Consider the following 20,069-nt stretch of genomic DNA (forward strand, 5'->3'; position numbering starts at 1 on the left):
GGGTTTGCATTGGCACATATTTTCTGGAGGATATGAAGACTGAAACTCAATTGTTACTTCTTAGTGAAACTCAGTCCTCAGTGATTTGCCAGAAAACCACAAATTCTATGAGGGACAAATCAAAAATAGGAGGCAAAAGTCTGGACATCCTGTGAAATTCCAGATGGTTGAGAGGTATGAATGCATGTTCAGCAAAGAGAGGCCATGTCTCAGGATGTATATAGACACATTTCATATTTTTGTGGTATTTTTACAGGCATTCTAATGTTGCTAGTTGATGATCGCTGTACATTTTCATAATTTTTATTTTCCTGTATTTTAATTGTGTCTTCTTTAACGGTAGTTTTATGTCGGACCATAATGTATGGATTTATGTACAGCAGTCTACACATTTTGTTTACACACACTAATCATTGACAAAATTTTATGTGAAAAGACATTTAATCTAATGTGTTAGAAAATATACTTCCAAAACCTTGTTTGCTCAATATAGGGGGCTGTAGATGGACTCCAGGCAATGAACTCTTCTTCATGTGTGGAGAAATGTCTGACATGTCATGTTCAACTGCCTTTATCTGACCTTTTAAAATAGCTGTTTACAGAATGTTTAACATGTACAGAATATGCAGTTTCGCAGTCGTAGGCCTCTGCTCTGATCTGCCTGAAAGAGTTGCCAGGTCTGTCTGTTTGTACATTTTCAAATACTGTTGAATACCTACATGTCGGTAAGTTAGAGATAGGCTGTGGTATACAATTCAAAGAGTAGAAATTCTGCAGTTTAACATTCTTATTTATAAGTCTGTAAAACAGCAGTCAAAGAAGCAGAACTAAAGCTAATTAAATCAAATGCAGTTGTAGATTGTTTTATTATTCAGTTCAATACACTGAGCCTGTGCTTTGCTTAATGCATCCTTTTTTTGCATTCTCCAGACTTTTGAAAGGAAAAATAAAAGTATGGATATAGTTAACTTATTCACCAGTTTAAATTTTTAGCACTTCTCAGGAATTGGTTTGCAGACCTCTGGCTTTCTGTTGTTGTCCTTTAAGAAAACCTTGGTCTTCTAACTGTACAGCATGCTCGTTATTCTAATGTCAGTACTAATTGGCTACTGGATGCCTACTGTATATGCAGCTTTGGCAATTTTAACAGCCTAGTGGCACTTGAAGTGTGAGAAAAGCAGAGCACTGCATAATCTGATTGCAGTAGAGTTCAGCTAAGGCCAGTGAGATGTAAATGAACTAGTGAACGCAGGCACCTCGGTCTGTGATTTCAGTATCTGTCCCACACACACAGTAACAGATTGTGCTTCCCAGCGTTGCTAGGTGTTTGGGGCATCCTCTCATGCTTCTTCCTACGTGAGCATAGCACCTAGCAACATGTCGAAATGGAGAGCATATTGTTATCAGTGCTGGAACAGGCATTATTCCCAGAATGATTAGCACCGAGTCAGTAGGATAGATGTAATAATGTGCATCACATCTCCTTTCATAACAGTGACCATAGTGTTTTAATTGCGAAAGAAACTATCTGCATTTATAACTGACTTTTTTATTTAAAAATGAATGCCCTTGTTCTTAAAAGAAGTGCCAAGAAATGCTTTATTTTTATCTGGCTACCTCACCAGCTGAAGAAGCATCCATGGCCCAGTGGACTGTGTGATATTATCCTTTTCATCTTTTGTGACATTGTTTCATTAGGCAATTCAAGCAGACTCTGATAAAGAGGTCCGAGGCGAAGGTAAAACAATGCAAGAGATGAAAGTAATGAGAAATGCTTTGAATCTGTGCTTCTGTTATCTGACAAATAGGACTGCTTTGACAGGTTAATAAAAATAAGTGATTCAGCCTTTATTTTGTAACTGAAATGTCTGTGAACCTTGAAAAAAGATGGTTATGCAGGTAAACTCGATACTGAAACTAGCATGTACCAGATGCTGTGTTTCATGAAATGCTCTTCTGTTTTTTTTTTCTTTTTTTCCCCCTTAAAGTTGGTAATACAAATCATGACTTAAAGTAGATTTTCCATAACGTGTATTATTAATTGTTTATTAAATAATACAAATCATTTCTGATCCATTGTCATATGTAAATGTATAACTGAGTATAGTTTATAAGTTTCTGTATTTACTGTGTGCTTATATTTATTGATACATTTATGTAGCAATTTTGTTCAACTTCAATTCTTAAGTTAACACTCCATGAGAGTCATGCAATTGAGGAAAATTACAGTGCCTCATGTTCGTATTTTTTCTTATAAACGTGAAAATTCAGGTTAGAATTTTGACATTTATTATGACAGTTGCATGTCTTTTACTCTCTTGGGTTAGATTCCTTCTGAAAATGTCTGTTTAGTCTAACTTCATTTTCCTTGTTAAAATCCAATGTATAAAAGTAAAAATGCACTATTTACCCAGTGTGATCTGCAGCTAAATGAAAATTCCTGACAATGTAGCTGAATCTGACAGGCTTACAGAATAGCAATGCTACATTGCAATACTATGTACTTATCAAGAGCTTGTATTTACTGATTAGCTTCTGAAATCTTGATTAATGATATTTTTTACATTCAGATGTTAGTAGAAAGACAGCAGCAATATGCTGTGTAAATCTGTTTTCAAATGTAGTTGCATGTTTCAGCTGTTATAAGCACTGCATTCATTTAGTCCAGACAAGTATTATAGCAGCGCAAAAATGTCAAGTGGTTTGCTCAAAGCAGGAAAATGAATACATTATACTGCCTGTGCAGAAACTGTTATCAGCATGGTATCCATTGAAAGGAATACAACATTTGTTCAGAAGTGGATAGTTTTCCTGTTTAATACTGGCTTTGTATTTCTGGAGCTTAGGTGTGGACTTCCAGGAGTATGATTAAGTACTTAGAGCATTTTATTAATTTATGTTGTAGTGATGCTGTATATGCAGTAGCTGAATAAAGGAGATTTAAAACATTTCTTGAAATTGCCCGTTCAGGAAAATGCTTTAAACACTGAAGTGTTTTTAATATATTTTGTTCATCATTGATCGTGCCTCCATGTTATACACTGGACATTTCAAGAACACTGGCTAATAGTTGTTAAAGAAGTGAAATTCAGTTTTCATAAGTGAAAATTGTAGAAATTATATCTGAGTTTAAGTACAATTTCTTGTAATTTCATTGATTCAGTCACAGCTCTTTCAGTACATCTGTGTAAACCAACATTCTTTGCCAATTCGTGTTAGAACACTAAAAAAGTAAACTGTATGTTTAATAAATATAGAATGAAGTACTGATTGTGATGAGTGTTATTTTTTCTATAATGACAAATTCCATAAAATCTTGTGGGTATGTATGTTTGTGTATGTATATGTGTGTGTGTATACATATATTATATACATACATAGCACACACACATTTTATATATATATATATATATATATATATATATATATATAGTATAGGTTTACAATTAAATACGTGACGTCACTCCTGTCGACAGCCATAAGGTCGAAAGGCAGTTTTCAAATGGGTAGAATGCCAAGTCAAAATACATTGACTGCACTACAGTGACTGGGTAAGGTAGTTCGAGTGTCTGAGTTTGGCATTGTGCACTGAGATTGTGGTTAAGTGAGGAACTGGGAATTAGCCCATTTCCTCACTGTAGTGCGAACTCGGAGCTGGTATATATAAGTTGCAGTTGACTGTAGAATGTCACTGGACGTGAAGGTGCATAGCATGGGTGCCTGACGTCACCTCCTGCTATGTCGAATACATTCAACTACAGGCGTCAGTGTATTCAGTTTCAACCTGGCTGGAATTTCGCTGTTCTAGATTTAGGATTTCATGTTGACCATGTAACTGATCAACCCATGTAGTTTCCAGGTTTCAATAGTAAACCTTGTGTGTGTGTGTGTGTGTGTGTGTGTGTGTGTGTGTGTGTGTGTGTGTATATATATATATATATATATATATATATATATATATATATATATGTATGTATGTATGTATATTTATTTATATAGATAGATCTATTATTGTATTACTCATGACATTTCACAATTGGATTTGATTCTGATTTTCTTGAAAAATGGATGTTAGAGTATTTGCCAGTGGTTGTACTTATTGGAGGATTGCACATTGTTTAAGCCAGGCTTGTATGTTGTTAGATCCAATAGTACGTACGTGTTTTTTTTTATTGTTTGCTTGTTTGTTAGCCAGATGGTTGGACTGGTACAAGATCCTTTTCAGCCACTGCCTGGGCCACAAGGCAGTCACAACAATGAGCAGACATGTCAGTCAACAGGTAACAGACCATGTATAGCAACATTAATACAGCCAAACTGTAGCAGTTGTATGACAGAGTTAATAGGTTCGTAGGTGTGTACTAGGCTAATGGCTCTGGAGCCTTTACAAGCCTAGCCCATAGAAGTGCCCTGGCATAGTGCTGCCCAGCGTTATTTCCCAGTGTCTCTATCAAGTAGAGCCACTGGAGTGATCCCTGGGGTGAACTTTCTATTTTCCATCCACTCATCAGGATTTCTCTTGAAGAGGGCCAGTGAGGTGTTCTGCTTGACATGTATGGGAAGTCTATTCCAAAGCATGGGCAGTCTGTGGGTTATGAACCTGTCCCTCCAGCATGTTCTGTTGATTGGGGTAATGAGGTTGAGGTCTCTGGAGTATGTGGTGCAGAGGGATTTGGATTTCTTTAGATGTAGCATTTCTAACATAACTGGGTCAGACATGGCTTTGTAAGTCAAGCAGAGATTGCCTCTTAGTAGACGATATGAGACAGAGAATAGCTGGAGTTTTTGAGTCTGTCCATGTAGAACATGTGTTTAAGGCCTAGGATCCTCTTTGTGAGGTACTTTTATGGCCTTTCCAGCTGTTGCATGTGTCTAGTGAGGTACATGCCAAATGGGGCATTATACTCTTGAGTGGCCTAATGAAGGAAGGGTAAAGAGAAATAATGACCTCTTTCTTGCTGGATGCAAAACCCTTGGTAATGATATGTGCCACATAGAAAGACTTTCTGACCACAGTGGCAATGTGGTGGTCGAAGGAGAGGTTGCTGTCAGCCTGTGTCCCCAGATCTCTTATAACGCCTTCAGTGTTCAGTGGGCTCCCATCAATGTGGTAATTAGTGGGAACTGAGTTTTTCCCAAAAGGGATGACTGTGCATTTTTTGGCATTAAGCTTAAGGCCATGGTTTTCGACACCAGTCATTGGTCTCAGTGAAGCCTTTCTGTAGGTTGTCTACATCACTTGGGGAGTTAATAATGGCTCCCAGCTTGCAGTCGTCTGCGAACATGGTCAGCCAGAGTCCTTCTGGGTTGGCCTGGATGTCTGAGAAGTAGATGCCAAACAGGAAAGGACCCAGGACCAATCCTCGTGGGACTCCACTCATGACTGGTCGGCAGTCTGACTTAGAGTTTGCTACTTTCACACTGTGGTTTCTATCTGTGAGCCAGTTTACAACCCACCTAGTGATATAGGGGTATATGCCTAGTTTGGTGAGTTTATCAATAATTCCTGAGTGAGGTATGGTATCAACGCCCTTGGCCAGTTCGAGGTAGGCTGTATGAACTGCCTTACCCTCATCCACAGCTCTGGTAACAGACTCCAAGAAGTCAACCAGGTTGAGCAGGCATGATCTACTTTTCACAAAATCAAAATGAGTGGGATCTAGAGTTTGGAGATTCCCTATATCCTTGTTAATTAGGTCCATGATGATGCGCTCCGTAGCCTTACATACCAGACTCGTCAGGCTAATGGGGCGATAATTCCCAGGGTCTGTAGTCGCTCCCCCTTTATAGAGAGGGATGACTGTAGCAGTGTGCCATTCAGTAGGGACAAAGCTTGAGGTGAGGCTGTGATTGAACAGGGCACACAGCTGTGGTGCCATTTCACTTTATAATTCATGTAGATGTTGGGTCCCATGGAAGCTGTATTCTTGGCCTTGGACAATGCAGCTTTAACCTGTGCTGCAGTAATGCTGGGTGCCTGGCATTTCTCTGGTATTGTAATTGGTCCTTTAAGGGGGGAGAGAGGGCTAAAGTTAACACTGAATCTGTCAGCCAGTATGTTGGGAATATCTGTTGGCTCAGTATAGGAGGTACCATTGTGCAGTAACTCAGAGCAAACCTGGGTATTGCCGTGGAGATTCTTGATATAACTATAGAAGGCTTTGTGGTTGTTTTTAGTGTCTGCCACAATTCTGCATTTATGGCTGGCTTTAGAGGTTTTGTTGAGGGATCTCAACTTTTTATTGAAGCTAATAAGGGAGTTTTTCCAGTCTTGGGACTTGACCTTTTTCTGCAACAGTTTTTTCCTTCTGTTGTAGAGTTTATTAATGGCAGGGGACCAGCAGATTGGCTTCCTTTTTTTTTTGGAGGAGAGCATCTCGGTTCTGTTGGGTATGGCTAGTTTCATGCATTTATGTACATGTTCATACGGTGCATTGGTGTATGATTCTGCAGTCGTGCATCTATTTTCCATTAACATGGGTGCTGTGAAGTTAGCCACCACTGTTTTTAGGAGCTCCAAGTCAGCTTTGGAGAAGTTTGTCATGGTGGTTACCTTTGCAGGGGGTGTGGTTGAGATGTGGATTTCCATGGTGATTAATTTGTGGTCAGATCTAACCAGGAAGGATTTGACTATTGGTGTAGAGCAACAGTTGCCCATGTTAGTAATAACCAGGTCAAGGATGTTGCTCTCTCTAATGGGGGTAAGAATGAGCTGGTCCAGGGCATTGGAATTGATGAATTCCAGGAAGTGTTGGGCCAGTGTATTGGTGCATGAGTAATTTTCCCATTTGATGGAGGGGTAGTTGGTCACCTAGTATGAGAGTGTTGGGTTGGACCCTAATAGTTTCAAGGGTGGTTAGAAATGTGGAGTGAGAGTCTTGGGACATGGTTGGGGACCTATAGCAGGCTACAACCTGAATCGCTGTCTTACCCAATGTTAGTTGTACCTGAAGTATCTCAGATGCATAATGCTTGGCTACTAGTCTGAAGGTGTGCATATCCTTTATGAATATGGAGACACCACCGCCTTTGGAGCTTCGGTCCATTGTTCTGGGGCCAAAAGGTGTGGAATGAGTTTATAGCCTGGTAGGCAGGGGTGCTTTCTGCTGCCTTGAACCAGGTCTGTGTTACAGCACAAATGTCGATGTTTTCCATTTTGAGGAGTGCTTCAAGCAAGTGCATCTTGAGATTTAGACTTCTAGCATTGAGCAGCATGACCCTCAGATCGCATTTATTTATAGCTGTTACGGTGGTAATTTGGTCTTTGGAACATCACCTAAAAAAGGCACTATAGGGGTGGCAAGAGCCTTAGCCAGTATCCAGAAACCCAGGGGTGACAGATGCAAGCCATCTCTGGCAAAGCATTGAGGTCTGTCAGTCATGTCATCCCAAGCAGACAGATACTGGATCCCCTTAGAATGACATCAGAAACTTAGCCAATTGTTGAAGTCAATCATTTTCTGCTTGTACTGCGGTATCATTCTGGGAGACAGTAGGATGCTGCTTAAGGCTAGGGTGTTACCTGCCTGGGCAACATAATCCGAGAGCTCCTCCAGGTCTCTTTTCATGTAGTTCAGGGAGGTGCATCTCGGGTCATTCACACCCACATGGACAGTGACAGAGTCATACTTGTACTTGCTGTGGAGTGCCCTGAGTGCATGTGTTGTGTCGGATTCTGGTACCTGATAGACAGCTGACTGTTACTTCTCCTTATTCAACCTAGTGAGTGGGACATCAGTGTGCCTCACTATCGAGTCACCTGTGATTAGTGTATTGGGTGAGCTGTTTTGCCTCAGGGGCTTAGGTTGAGGGGCACACTGTGTAGGTGAGCTATGTGTCTTATGGTTTGTGCGGTGTTGTGGTGGTTGAGTGCGTTTCTGCCTTGGAGGTCTCTGCTGTTTGGGTAGATTTTTGTTGAGAGCCTCAGTGAAGATGGGTCTGTGGTGTTTGTTTTTATGTGAGAGCTGTGATGGTGGGTGTTCTGGAGGGCTGTGTGTTGCATGTGGTGTGGTGCAGGTGTTGACCTCTTGACCAGCTATTCCAGTCTTGGCTTGAGAGTGCATGGCTTCCAATTTGGATATACAAGTGCACCTCTCAAAAGTCTTGAGTGTTATGAGGTAAGAGGAGAGGGTTTTCTGTGTACATGAGGCAGTAGCTACACTGCCTCAGAATGCCCAAGTTCACCAGGTTCATAGGAGAAAGCACAGGGAACTGACCTTTAGACATGCCAGGAGGGATGGTCATTATTACTAAGTACAGGAGCTGTTTCCTTATATATTCCTTTTACAGGAAAAATGTCACTCAAGCTGTCTGAGTCTATACAGAGCACTGCCAAACACTTGTAAGGAAACTAATACGCAAACCCTGAAAATTTAAGGATGAAGTATTTAGGCAGATATTCGCATGTTGGGAAGAAATCAAGCAGTACTTACTGAAAAATAAAGAATTAGCTCGTCAGGAATGATGAAAAGAGGGGAGTTGCATGAATGTCTACTGCCTGGGTACAACTAATGCTGATGTCAGCATAGCTTCACTCTCTTGGGATATAATACGCCTTCGCTTCTTCTCTCACCAGAAGCAAAATGTTGGCACCAATACCAAGAAGAGAAGCAGTCCACAGCCTGTTTGGTGATCCACAGTCTTGTCCCGATGATGCAAGGGTCTGCAGGCTTGTAGCCTTTTTTGGTAGATGCCTCAAATAGCAACCAGACCAATCAGGTACGTTCAGCACAGACACTCACTCTCCAACCAGAAAGAGTCAGGAATCAGTGCACTCTGCTCCTACTCTCACCAGGATCAGAATATAAGCACAGATTCCAAGCTGTCACCTATAAAGTAGTTAAGCTTTCTGGTGTTCAGCAGTCTCCAGGAAATAACGTAATTGCACTCATTCTCTCACTAGGAGAAAACAGAAGCACTAATCCCAAGATGTCTACTGAGAGGCAGAATGTGGGGTCTCCAATAACTGGTGGTCTTGCAATAGATTCTTAAACATAAGATGAAAAAAAGGTTTATCCTAAACACTGCAGTGTGCACTAGAGGAGTTAGATGTGAAAGTAGGTAACTTAAGTTTTACCTGTCTAAAAAGTTAAGTTTTAGTGGAGAGTTGCTATTTTTAAAACAGCAAGATAGATTGAAAGGGGGTGGTCACTTTTGCATTCTGGTACTATGGAATACAGTAGGATGGCTATTAAATTTAAATAGTTGAAGGAGAGTGACTTCACGAAATGATAATGTTGTGCTTACTCACACCAGCCAGTAAAAGCAGAGAGGAAACGAGGTATATGGTCAAATGAATATAAGGGGCAGGCAACTAGAAAGACAGTGGTGTTTAAGAACACAACAGTAACCGGGTGGGAGAATGGGAAAAAAATTCTGTCTGACTCACAAGAGACAGAGCTGTGGTCTCTCTTCAAGTTTTAATATGCAGTTAAACGCAGAATACAAGTAAAACACAGTGTAAAGAAAACAAATCACAGTATACAAAATAGAAAAAGGCAAAGTAATGCAAAGTACAACAAATAAAAAGCAAACTAACCTTTCCCTTACAGCAAACTGTAGCAGAGTCTGGGTGAGCCTTTCCAGTAAAGCTTTCAGTACATTGTGCTACTTATTAGCAGGAGGTAAAGTACATACAAGATAAACCTATTAAATGCTTAAGTTTGAGAGGTAAATTTTTACAAATTTAAGAAATATCTACAAAGATTTACAACTCAAATAAAAGTTGATTTTTAATCTTTCGTAAAATGTAACTGATGTAAGAGAAATGAAGATGAAAGGTCAGTTGGTGTGAGGAGAGGTAAATAATTTATGTATATTAGCCGTCATTCTTGAAGCAGGTGTATTCATATTCTTGTGCAAGATGTGACTTTAAAACAGTGATAAGAAGAGGCCGAGAGTTAAAAGTGGGAAGGGCAAGCTTGAAATGAGATTTTTCACACACGAGAGAAATGTGACCTGTTTTGCTTAATGGTAATATTGCTTCTTGGATCATGGCAAGATTTGTGTGCAGTAAGTTTATGAGCTAGTGGTGGGCAGTCATTTTTTTAAAGACAATTTAAAGGTAAGATTATTGAGGAAATATGGGGACTTTGCTGTGACTGAAGTCGTTTATCTTACTAAGTAGAGGTTCAGTGGTATTCTTTAGAATGAACAAGGTACATAAAATGTAGAATTGTATTTTTTTTAGTGGCTTGTGATATTGATGTCTTGTGATCTAATAATGAGGCAGTGACAGGTAGAGATTAAGACATTTGATAGCTGCGGCCCATTGGACTTCAGTAATTAGAAGAGATGAAATATTGCAGTCCACTCTGTTACAGCGTTACCTTGGCTATGGAGTTTTTAGTGCAATTGTGAAAGTAAATGATGTTAGTCAAATGTAATCCCCATTGGGAATCTTTGAAATCAATGTATTTTTTTTAGTTTATTAAATATAGCTGGATGAAGCTTTATTGAACAAAATCAAAAGGGTATGCTAATGAAAGAGAAGTGTATAGTTTGAAGTTATAGATCCATTTTTTTATGCATGTAATCTTTTAAAATTAGAAATTGTACTTGGATATGTAGTAGGTAGGTCACTTTTGAAGGTCCTTTAATTATTTGTTTGTTTTTGACTAAAGGATTTGCTGATGAATTCTGTCCTCCAGAGGTGAATCAAGGAACAGGAGTTCATTAACACTGACCTAAAATAAGCATTATGACTGATATCCATTTAATTGAATGATTTGGTACAGTAAGGTGCAAATCTATTATTTTACTGCCACTGTGGGTCTCCACTGAAAGTAGGCTATGCCTAGCAAAACAAAACATTTTATCAAAATGAATAAATAAATACATACATACAGCACTGGGCAGTTTCAGATTCACAGAACTTCATTACATTTGTTCATAGCTTTCGCATCACCTCTTATCCACCCATCACATGAACTCTTGAATACCTCTGTGGATTGTTCCTCCATTGCTCATTCTGGTAGTAGTGCATTCTCTGGGTCCAGAAGCCCCATCTCTGAAGAAGTACTTTTAAAGATTCAGGGATTAGTTAGCCCCTAACATCTGATGCTTGTTTCCCCTCCCCCACTCTGTATTACGTGTTCAAGATGATTCCTTCACAATCCCCTGATGTCTTTGTGCACCAATATCATGCCCCCCAGATTTCTCTTAACCTGTACTAAGTGGAGGGTTGGCTCCTCTAACCTCTACTCGTATCTCTTCCCCTACATCCTATGCACCTTTTTTGTGTTTTTCCCTCTGGATATGACCTGACCAGGCCCATAATGGAAAAAAACAGTACCTGTTTGGTTTTGGAACTCTTCTGCTTGAGGCTACACCTTGTCATGGATGTCTGTTTTTGGAGGTCCAGTCCATGTGTAATCAGCATCCCCAGGTCCCTGTTCTTCTTTTTTCATCATTTCTAATGCCCAGCTGATGTGTAACATGAGGGTTGTTTTGGCTAAGGGGCAGTAGTACTTTGGATTTGTCTGCAGAGAGCCTTAAATGCTGCCCATCCTTCATTTGGTCAGCCCTTCCAAATCCTTAAAAGTCTTTCCACTATCCCCCACTGTTGCAGCTGTGTTTGTCATCAGCAAAGAAGTTAATGCTATTTCCCAGTTCCCTCAAATATATCTGAAACAGACACACCGAAAAGTACTGGAGCAGGACAGACTCTGCAGCACTGCACTAATCGCTTTCCTTATTTCTGACATTTGCCCTATCGCACAGCACCTTTCACCCTATCCTTTAAACCAGGCAGCAGACTGTTTCTTCAGTTTTGTATCTCCCCCCCCCCCAAATCTCTCTTTTTTTTCTGTTAGGCACCTCAGTGGGACTGAGTCAATGTCTTGATTGCAGTCCATATTTACTGCATCTGCTGGGATTTCAGTCATAAAATTGACTCAGGTGTGATTGACATCATCTTTTTTCCATGAATCCTTGATGGTTGTGGTCTTTGGAGTTGTTGTCCTTAAGAAAGGCAGTCAGCCTTACCATCAGGATTCTGTATATTACATTTTAGTTCCCCCTTTGATAGGGTAATTGGCCTGTAGTTCCCCAGGTTATTCATGCTCCCTCCACCATCTTGTACAAAGGCAGCACAACTACACTTCACTCATCAGGACGTTTTACAGGAGTAGGTCTTCTGTTGAAGGACTTTGTCTGGGTAACTGACAGCATACAACTAGACTTGCAAAGACTTTTGGCATTAATCCATCTCCTTTTTTTTTCTTTTTTTTTTTTTTTTTTTTACTAGCCATCTGGCCCTTGTCGTTTTCAATCCCTAATAGCAGTAATTTCCTTTTCCACCTTCTCCCTGTCCATAGTTATCTGTCCACAGCTCTCCCCACTCTACCATACCTCCTTTCCGCAGCTCACACCACTCTGCCATACCTCTCTTTCACAGCTCTGACCACTGTACCATACCACCCTTGCACAGCTCTCACCACTCTAGCATATCTCCCTTACACAGCTGTCTTATTTATTATTATTATTTATTTTACATTTGTTAACCGGGATGGTCCGACTGGATACATGTCCTTTTTCAGCGGAGGCCCGGGGAGAAAATCTCCAACAGAGTTACATTGATAATTAGGTACAGTAAATGAGCTGAAAGAACTTAACAAAAACATAGGCTATTTACATACAAGTACAAGACTGCCATTACTATTTCTGAGATTACTACAAATGTAACATTAATAACATATTAGCAAGGATGGTAGGCAGTATAATGACATAGAGTTAGACAGGATACATATTTCTTTATCACAGTATACAAAGTACTTATCATCTTAGCTAGTTGTTTATATTTTAGTTAATGGCACAGAGCTAGTCTGGGTTTGAGCAAGGACATAGCCAGTGTGACTTGAAGTGGAGTTTTAGACTATTTTTGAATTGACTTAGATAAGTTGCAAGCGTGATGTTATTTGGGAGAGAGTTCCATATTTTACCAGTGGTGTTGGCAAATAGCACGTCACCACCTAGGTTGAGAGATTTAGTTGTTTGGACAAGGAGTCTGTTTGCTGAGCAAAGGCAGCTTAGATTGGAGTAGGGAGTCATTAAGTTTTTTAGTGCTGGGGTATTCTCAGGTTGTTTAAGGATTTTGAAGGCCTCTATGAGTTGGGACTGGTGAAGAAGGTGTGGGAATTCTATCCATCCAAGCTTTTTCAGGTTAGTACAGTGGTGTGTTCTGTAGGGTAGGCCTGTAACGAACCTGGCAATGTGATTATAGCAGGATGAGAGCTTGGCCAGATCAGATTTGTTAAGGTGAGTGAGGACAGTAGAGGCATATAGTAGGGTAGAGAGAAGGTGTGAACGGGCTGTGGCTGCCCTGGCATTCGGGGTAAGGAAGGTTTTAATTCTATATAGGGTCCCAAGTTTCTTGTTGACTGACTTAATGGCTTGGTTGATATGTATATCAAATCTGAGTTTTTATTGTCAATGTTTACTCCTAATAGCTTTGTATAGGTGTCTGGGGAGATGATGGTCCCATTATTGGATTTTATAGTGAAGTTTTCAGTCGGAGATCTATTGGTTGGGTAGAAGAGAAGTAACTTGGTTTTGTTTGGATTTAAGATCAGGAGATGGTTGGCAAGCCAATTTTCGACTTTGGTGAAGCTATGTTGGGTGGTAGTTAGTAGATTTGCAAGAGAGGCATTGGAACATATTATAGTCGAGTCATCTGCATATTGAATGCAGGTGGCTTCAGGGATGACTGTTTGGATGTCGTTTATGAAGACTGAAAAGAGGAGAGGTCCTAATATGGAACCTTGAGGAACTCCTATGGTATTTGGTAGTAGGCAGGAGAGCTTGTTTTGCCACATTACTGCTTGTTGTCTCCCAGTGAGGTAAGCTTGAAACCAGTCAAGGGCTGGAGTATCTAGATACAGGGTTTTAAAGTATATAGAAGTAACTGATGGTTTACCATATCGAAGGCTTTCGATAGGTCCAGGAAGAGAGCGGAGGATTTTTTTTTATTATTCCGGTTAAGATTAATGTTTTCAGTAAGAGAGAGGAGGGCAGTGGTTGTACTATGATGGGGTCTGAATCCATGTTGAGAGTCTGTGAGTAGTTTATTTTGGGTTAGATAGAGCATTAGTTGGTTGTGCATGCACTTTTCCATAATTTTGGCAAGTGGTGATAGTATGGCTATAGGTCTATAGTTGGATAGTTCTGTGGATGAACCTCCTTTGTGGAGTGGAATAACATAGGATATTTTCCAAATTGAGGGGATTGAGGCCTCGGTTATGGTTCTGTTAATTAGGATTGAGATAGGGTAGGCTACGACATCTGCAGCAATTTGCAGGTATTCAGCCGGCAGAAGATCGGCTGAAAGGGTGGTTGGCTTCAGTTTTTCAAAAGGGATCTGATAAAGGATGTGGACACTGGCTGGAAGTTAAAAGAGAGTGGTGAGTCGGGTATAGTGTTTATAGAAGTGTGGGGAGGAGAAAGTTGGTTAGCTAATGACTGGATGGTTTCTGTGAAGAAAGTATTGAATGAATTGGCTATATCTTCTTGGCTCTTGTCAGATAATGTTCCTGGGGTCGGAGTAGTGGATTTGCCTGGTTGGAGAAGTTTATTTATGCCTGCCCAGTACTTTTGAGGGTTATTCTGATGTTTATGTTGCAGATTGTAGAAGTAATTTTTCTTATCTAGTATGATGGCTTTTTAGTCTCATTTCTAAGTTGTTGGAATTTGATACGATCTAGGGTAGTTTGGTAGTCGCCATTTATCCCACGCTTTGTCTCTAGTTGTTATTTTGGTTTTGGTGTCTGTTGTTAGCCAGGGTGCTAGTTGAGTTTTAATTCTTATTGAGCGTTTAGGGGCATGCGAGTCAAGTATAGTAAGGAATGAATTGTTAAATGATGACACTGCCTCATCAAGGGAAGGAACTTTAGTTTTGTCCAGTTACATGATTTGAGTTCAAGTTGAAATTTAGTTGGGTCAAAGTTTTTCTTGGATCTGATAGACCTATAAATAGGTAAGCTTGTACAATTAATTTTGTCTTTCATGATGTATGTGAGCAGGTGATCACTAAGATCATTAGGGAGAGTTCCAGACATATAGTTCTGGGGATGACTGTTGGTGAGTATCCAGTCTAGTATACTCTCTTTTGGTTATTGTTACCTGTACGTGTGGTAGATGATATTATCTGAGAGAATCCATGTAGGTTAACAGGGATGGGGTTGGACTGTGCTGTGCATTGGTTCCAGTCAATATTAACATCGCCCAGGACAATGGTTTCTTGAGGGTAGTTGTTGGCTATCCGATGTAGAATGACCTCTAGTGTTTCTACATTGTTCCCAGGGGGAATATAGGTGACAATTAGGTTAATGCCCTTATGATTATTTAGTAGAATTTTTAGAGCTAGTATTTCAGCGTTAGAGACCTGTCTTAGTCTTCACTCTGCCATGCCTTCCTTCCAACATGACATCTTCCCCTGCTTTCCATTATGAAGACTAAAGGAAATTATTCATGCAGTCATTTTGCTTTTTTCTCAATATTCTGTTATCTTACTCCTGTTATTGCTCACTGTGGCCTACTCTGACCTTCCCTGATTTCTGCTGTCCACTCAGAAAAGACTTTGTTCTTGTCTTTTAGCTTGCATCTCTGCTGTCCTTACTACCTTGGCTTTCATTCTGCAAGCCACCTTGCACTGTGCTTGTTGCAGTTCTCCTTGTGTTCGGTCTCCCATGTACCCTAATCATTTGCTGTAACTGTTGGCATTAGATTCTTGTACAAGTACAAACCCTTGTTCATACCCCTGATTACTCCATCTCTAATTCATTCCTGTATATTACTTACTGCATTTGCTCAAAGACTGATAACTCTTCTTTGAGCTTGTTAGCCCGTTTTATTTTAATCCATTCCTTTAACTGGATCCTTAGCATTCCTGCCCACTCTAAACATTTCACTCTTAGAAATGTAAGACTGTAGCACTAAGTCCTGCATCTATACAGAAAAATGTGGTGGCAAAACAAATGCACTGAATTTCAAAACTCACTTTAATACTGCTAAAATGTTTTTGCAGAGATGTGCATTCCTCTTTGTCAACTTCCCACCTGTGCTACATATAAATACTAATGCTAAGATCACTGTTCCTTGAAGTAGGGGGAATATTTCAAGATACCACGACCTCAGACTTGGAAAGTGCGATTGTAGGCCTCGTATACTCTTTCAGTTTCTGGGGTTGCACTTACATTTTTGTGTACCTTAACAAAAATCCATGTAAAACACAATGGTGTGGTCTATGCTAGCTAATATCGCCTTCTGCTAAACATTCATGACCTTTTTGTTTTGGTTAGGATCACCTCCAGATATCTGATGTTCTTCGTGTTTCACTGTTGCAATCATCACATTTAGGTTATCCCTGCCAGGGTAGCCCTCGGCCAGCCCAAATACCAGAGACATAGTATTTCTGTGTCCGTTGCTGTCGCTTCAGGACTGACGTCAAGTCATCAGTAGTATAAAGTAAGGCAGCCGACGCCATTACATCACTCTTTCTTGCCGCAGAGCCCAAAGCAGAAGTAGTTTGCACGAGTGCCGGTCGGACGCTATCTTGAGTTTCATCTTCTGAACTGAAGCTGAAGTCTTCTAAAGCTAAGTACCCCATTGGGGATCATTTTTTCTTGCACTAACTGATGTCAGAAAAAGTTAACAATTCTCTCACCTGTGGAAAGCAAATACCACACCGAGACTTCCATTCTTATTGTGTCACTTACGACGTCCCCCTATTTTTGCTTTCCTAGCATTCTTTTTGTGGTATCTCCCAATCTTTCCCTTCAGCTTTTTGTGTTTTTAGTTATTTATTTTATTTATTTGACATTAGTTAACCGGGTTACTCCAGCTGAGTCATAAGACCCGTTTTCAGTTGAGACCCAAGGAGAAAAGCTCCAGTGTACAGAAGAGAAAAAAACTGAGAATAGATTACAAAAAGTAGCGTAAACATGAAAAAACAATAGATGTAGTCATACGGTGTTAAAAGTCACAAATTACATGGTCAATATCATATACAATTAGTGTACAATTGCATAGATATCAAAATACAATCTTGGTGCAATTAGAGTATTTTCATAACATATGTAATGTAAACAAAGTAAGACAACTTTTTTTTAGGCCTGGTAGAGTAGAAGAAGTTCAAGGGTGTAGGAGTAAATAACTGCACAGCAAAAAAAGGTGTATAACCTCACTTGCCCATCACTGACTATTTTATTGCATCCTAAGGCTTAAATTTAAAACTGGTGCAACATTTCCTTAGCATAGTGTTGTTTCACACACTGCTGCTTGCAAATACTTCTCCTCCAAAGCATCTGAGATCTTGCCACGTCATTCAGGTTCATTAGCACTGAGGAGAACCATCTGTATATCAAGAAATTGTTCAAACAAAATGTTGAAAAGGTCACACAGACAAGCCATTCTGTAAAAATTCCAAGAAAGACCTAGCTAAGCTGAAGTCTCACTGTGTGACACCTTAAATATCTTAAGTCCATGGGATATATGCAGATGACTCCTTAAAGACATACTGATGTTTGTACTACATGGCTTCTAAATTCTCGTGACTTTTAACTTTTGAAGTCTTTACTGGTGCATTCAGGCCAATAAAGCCAAAGCTAACTACTTGTAGACATGCTTTGTTTCGCCCTTTTTCTGAGCTCATCAGTACAGAATAAGTGGATGGCTTGGCTATACTTTGGAAACCGAGATCTTAAAATCAAGACTGATGTGCATAAACATGAAGGTGCCTGCAAAATAGCTCAAATAACAGACAAACCATTTATTAAAAATTTCAAGAAAGACCCAGCTAAACTTTAAACTTTCTGTTGTGGAAGCCCATGGGATATATGCAAATGATCCTTAAGGACATACAAATATTCATGTTAGATATGTTCTGAATGCTCCTGACTTTCACTTTTTTTAAATTTTTAAGTCTTTTTGATACATTCAGGCCAATAAAGTCAAACTCTACTATCTATAGACATTTTCTGACCTTGTTAGTACAACATATGTGGGTTATTTGGCTATACTTTGGAAACACAGAGCTTAAACCAAGCCTGATGTCCACATAGTAGAAATACTGCTGAGTCCTTAAGTTGTCATTTGTATATAACCCATGGGTCTCCATTACAGGAGGTTTAAGGTATTACACACTGAAGACTTAAGCTTCATATCTAAGTAGTAGTGCCAGTTTCTAATATGAAGAAGCAATGCTGTGGTGCTGAATTCCATTGAAAGCATCAGATTTCCATATAATGTGTAGTTTGCCTTTAGCAAGCACCTGCTTCTGTTAAATGTGTACATTTTTGCCTTGGGAGTGGATCCCATGTCTGTAAAAAAGAGTGCTAAGCTGACAATTCCTCTTGGTGTATGACTTTTTGAGTAAAACACACCATTTCTCACAAAGGTTGCTCCTGCAGTAATATTTTCCCTCAAGTGCAACAACAAAATGCAGCCATGTGTTTGATCTTTGCTTGTTTTTTTAAGGACTAACTGCATTACTTTGTTCAAAATAATCATTATACTAGCAAGCACAATGTGAAGTTAGGGTTAAGTGTAGCAATCTAGAAAGTCATAGTTAAAAATGAATAATAATATAAATAATAATAATGAAGTATTTGTGTAAGTAGTATGAAGTATTACATTTGACTGTTAACGATTTAACTTTCTTTGTTCAGGCGGACTTGAACTGCAGTACTCCAGATGATACAGAAGCATTTTATGCAGTAACAAGCCACTTTGAAAGTTCTGAGAACATGACAATAACCTGTTCTACCAAAGTCTGCTCATTTGGAAAACAAGTAGTAGAAAAAGTTGAGGTACAGTGCAATTCTCTTACATCATTCATGAAAGCATATGTCCAGTATAAATCTAGTCAGTCTTTGGCAAGTGCAAAACAGAAGCACCCGGCACTGTCCTACAGCTACTCTTTATATTTAATGCATGCAGAGTTTTTGAAGCTCATGATGTGTACTGCCACCTTTATGCTGTTGTGTATTTTTGGAGAATAGGTCAGTTCAGTGAAAAGTGACTTCCTCAAGTTTCTTATCATGGTGCCCCCTTTCTGCGGTCTTGTTCATAATTAGAATTAACCTGCTGTTAATAATAGACATTATCTATGCCTTGCAGCATATGTTAAATACAGTTTTACTTATGTAGCTGGTTTATTAATTGGAGCAATAAAATGTGAGGAGGCTAAAAAGATACATAGAGCATTTACTCTGTTTAGGGAAATAGTAGGATGTAAAGTGAATTATATAAATCAGATTGTCTTTTATTTAAATTAACAATAAGGGTTTTGATTAGAGACCAATTTCTTATAATTGAAATATTGAAGTATTTAGGGGTAACTTATGTCTATCATAGGATCATAGGAGGTTACTAGGCTAATGTCCCTGGGGCCCTTCAAAGCCTAGCCAAGAGTTTATACCCAAAAAGAAATCTCAGTCAACACCTGTTGCCCCTGTCAGTGAGGGACACAGGTGGAATCCCTGGACAGATTTGTGGTTTCCCATCCACTCATCAAGGTTGCGCTTGAAGAGTGTCAGCGAGGTGCTCTGTTTGACGGGTATGGGAAGTCTATTCCAAAGACAGCGCAGCCTCTGGGAGACAAACCTGTCTCACCAGCAGGTTTTGGTGATGTCACATATTAGATTCAGGCCTTTTGAGCAGATAGTGTGTGAGGAGTTAGACGTACAGATATGGAGCATCTCTAGTAGGGCAGAGTCTGAGATTGCCTTGTAGGTGAGACACAGATCAACCCTGAGCAATTTGTACAATACCAAGTAGAGTGATAGATTTGAGCCTGTCTGAAAAGGATAGGTGTTGGGGACCATGGATTCCCTTTGTGAGGTATTTCAGTGGCCTTTCCAGTTGGTGCAGATGTTTGGAGAGGTACATCCCAAATGGGGCATTATACTCAATTATTGGTCTAATTAAGGAGGAGTACAGAGAGGTAATAACCTCCTTTTTTCTGGATGTAGTCCCTTTACTTATGAGATGAACCATGTAAAAAGCTTTTCTGACCACTGCCACTACATGATGGTCGAATATGAGGTTGGTATCAACCCGATTGCCGTTGATGT

The 20,069-nt window shown here is 39.7% G+C and overlaps 1 protein-coding gene across 5 annotated transcripts in view; it reads left to right on the forward strand.

The window, feature by feature from the left end:
- TEAD1 (TEA domain transcription factor 1) overlaps positions 1 to 20,069 on the forward strand; it is a 1,209,838-nt gene that overhangs the window by 1,097,261 nt on the left and 92,508 nt on the right. For all 5 annotated transcript variants that reach the window (XM_044058987.1, XM_044058991.1, XM_044058986.1 and 2 more), the window contains one exon: positions 18,663 to 18,803. In XM_044058987.1, the coding sequence (XP_043914922.1) occupies positions 18,663 to 18,803 (141 nt within the window). The remainder of the gene's footprint in view (positions 1 to 18,662; positions 18,804 to 20,069) is intronic.

Source organism: Protopterus annectens, chromosome 17.part0 (assembly GCF_019279795.1).
Source record: "Protopterus annectens isolate FY-2018-M chromosome 17.part0, PAN1.0, whole genome shotgun sequence".
In the NCBI taxonomy this organism is placed as follows: Eukaryota; Metazoa; Chordata; order Ceratodontiformes; family Protopteridae; genus Protopterus; species Protopterus annectens.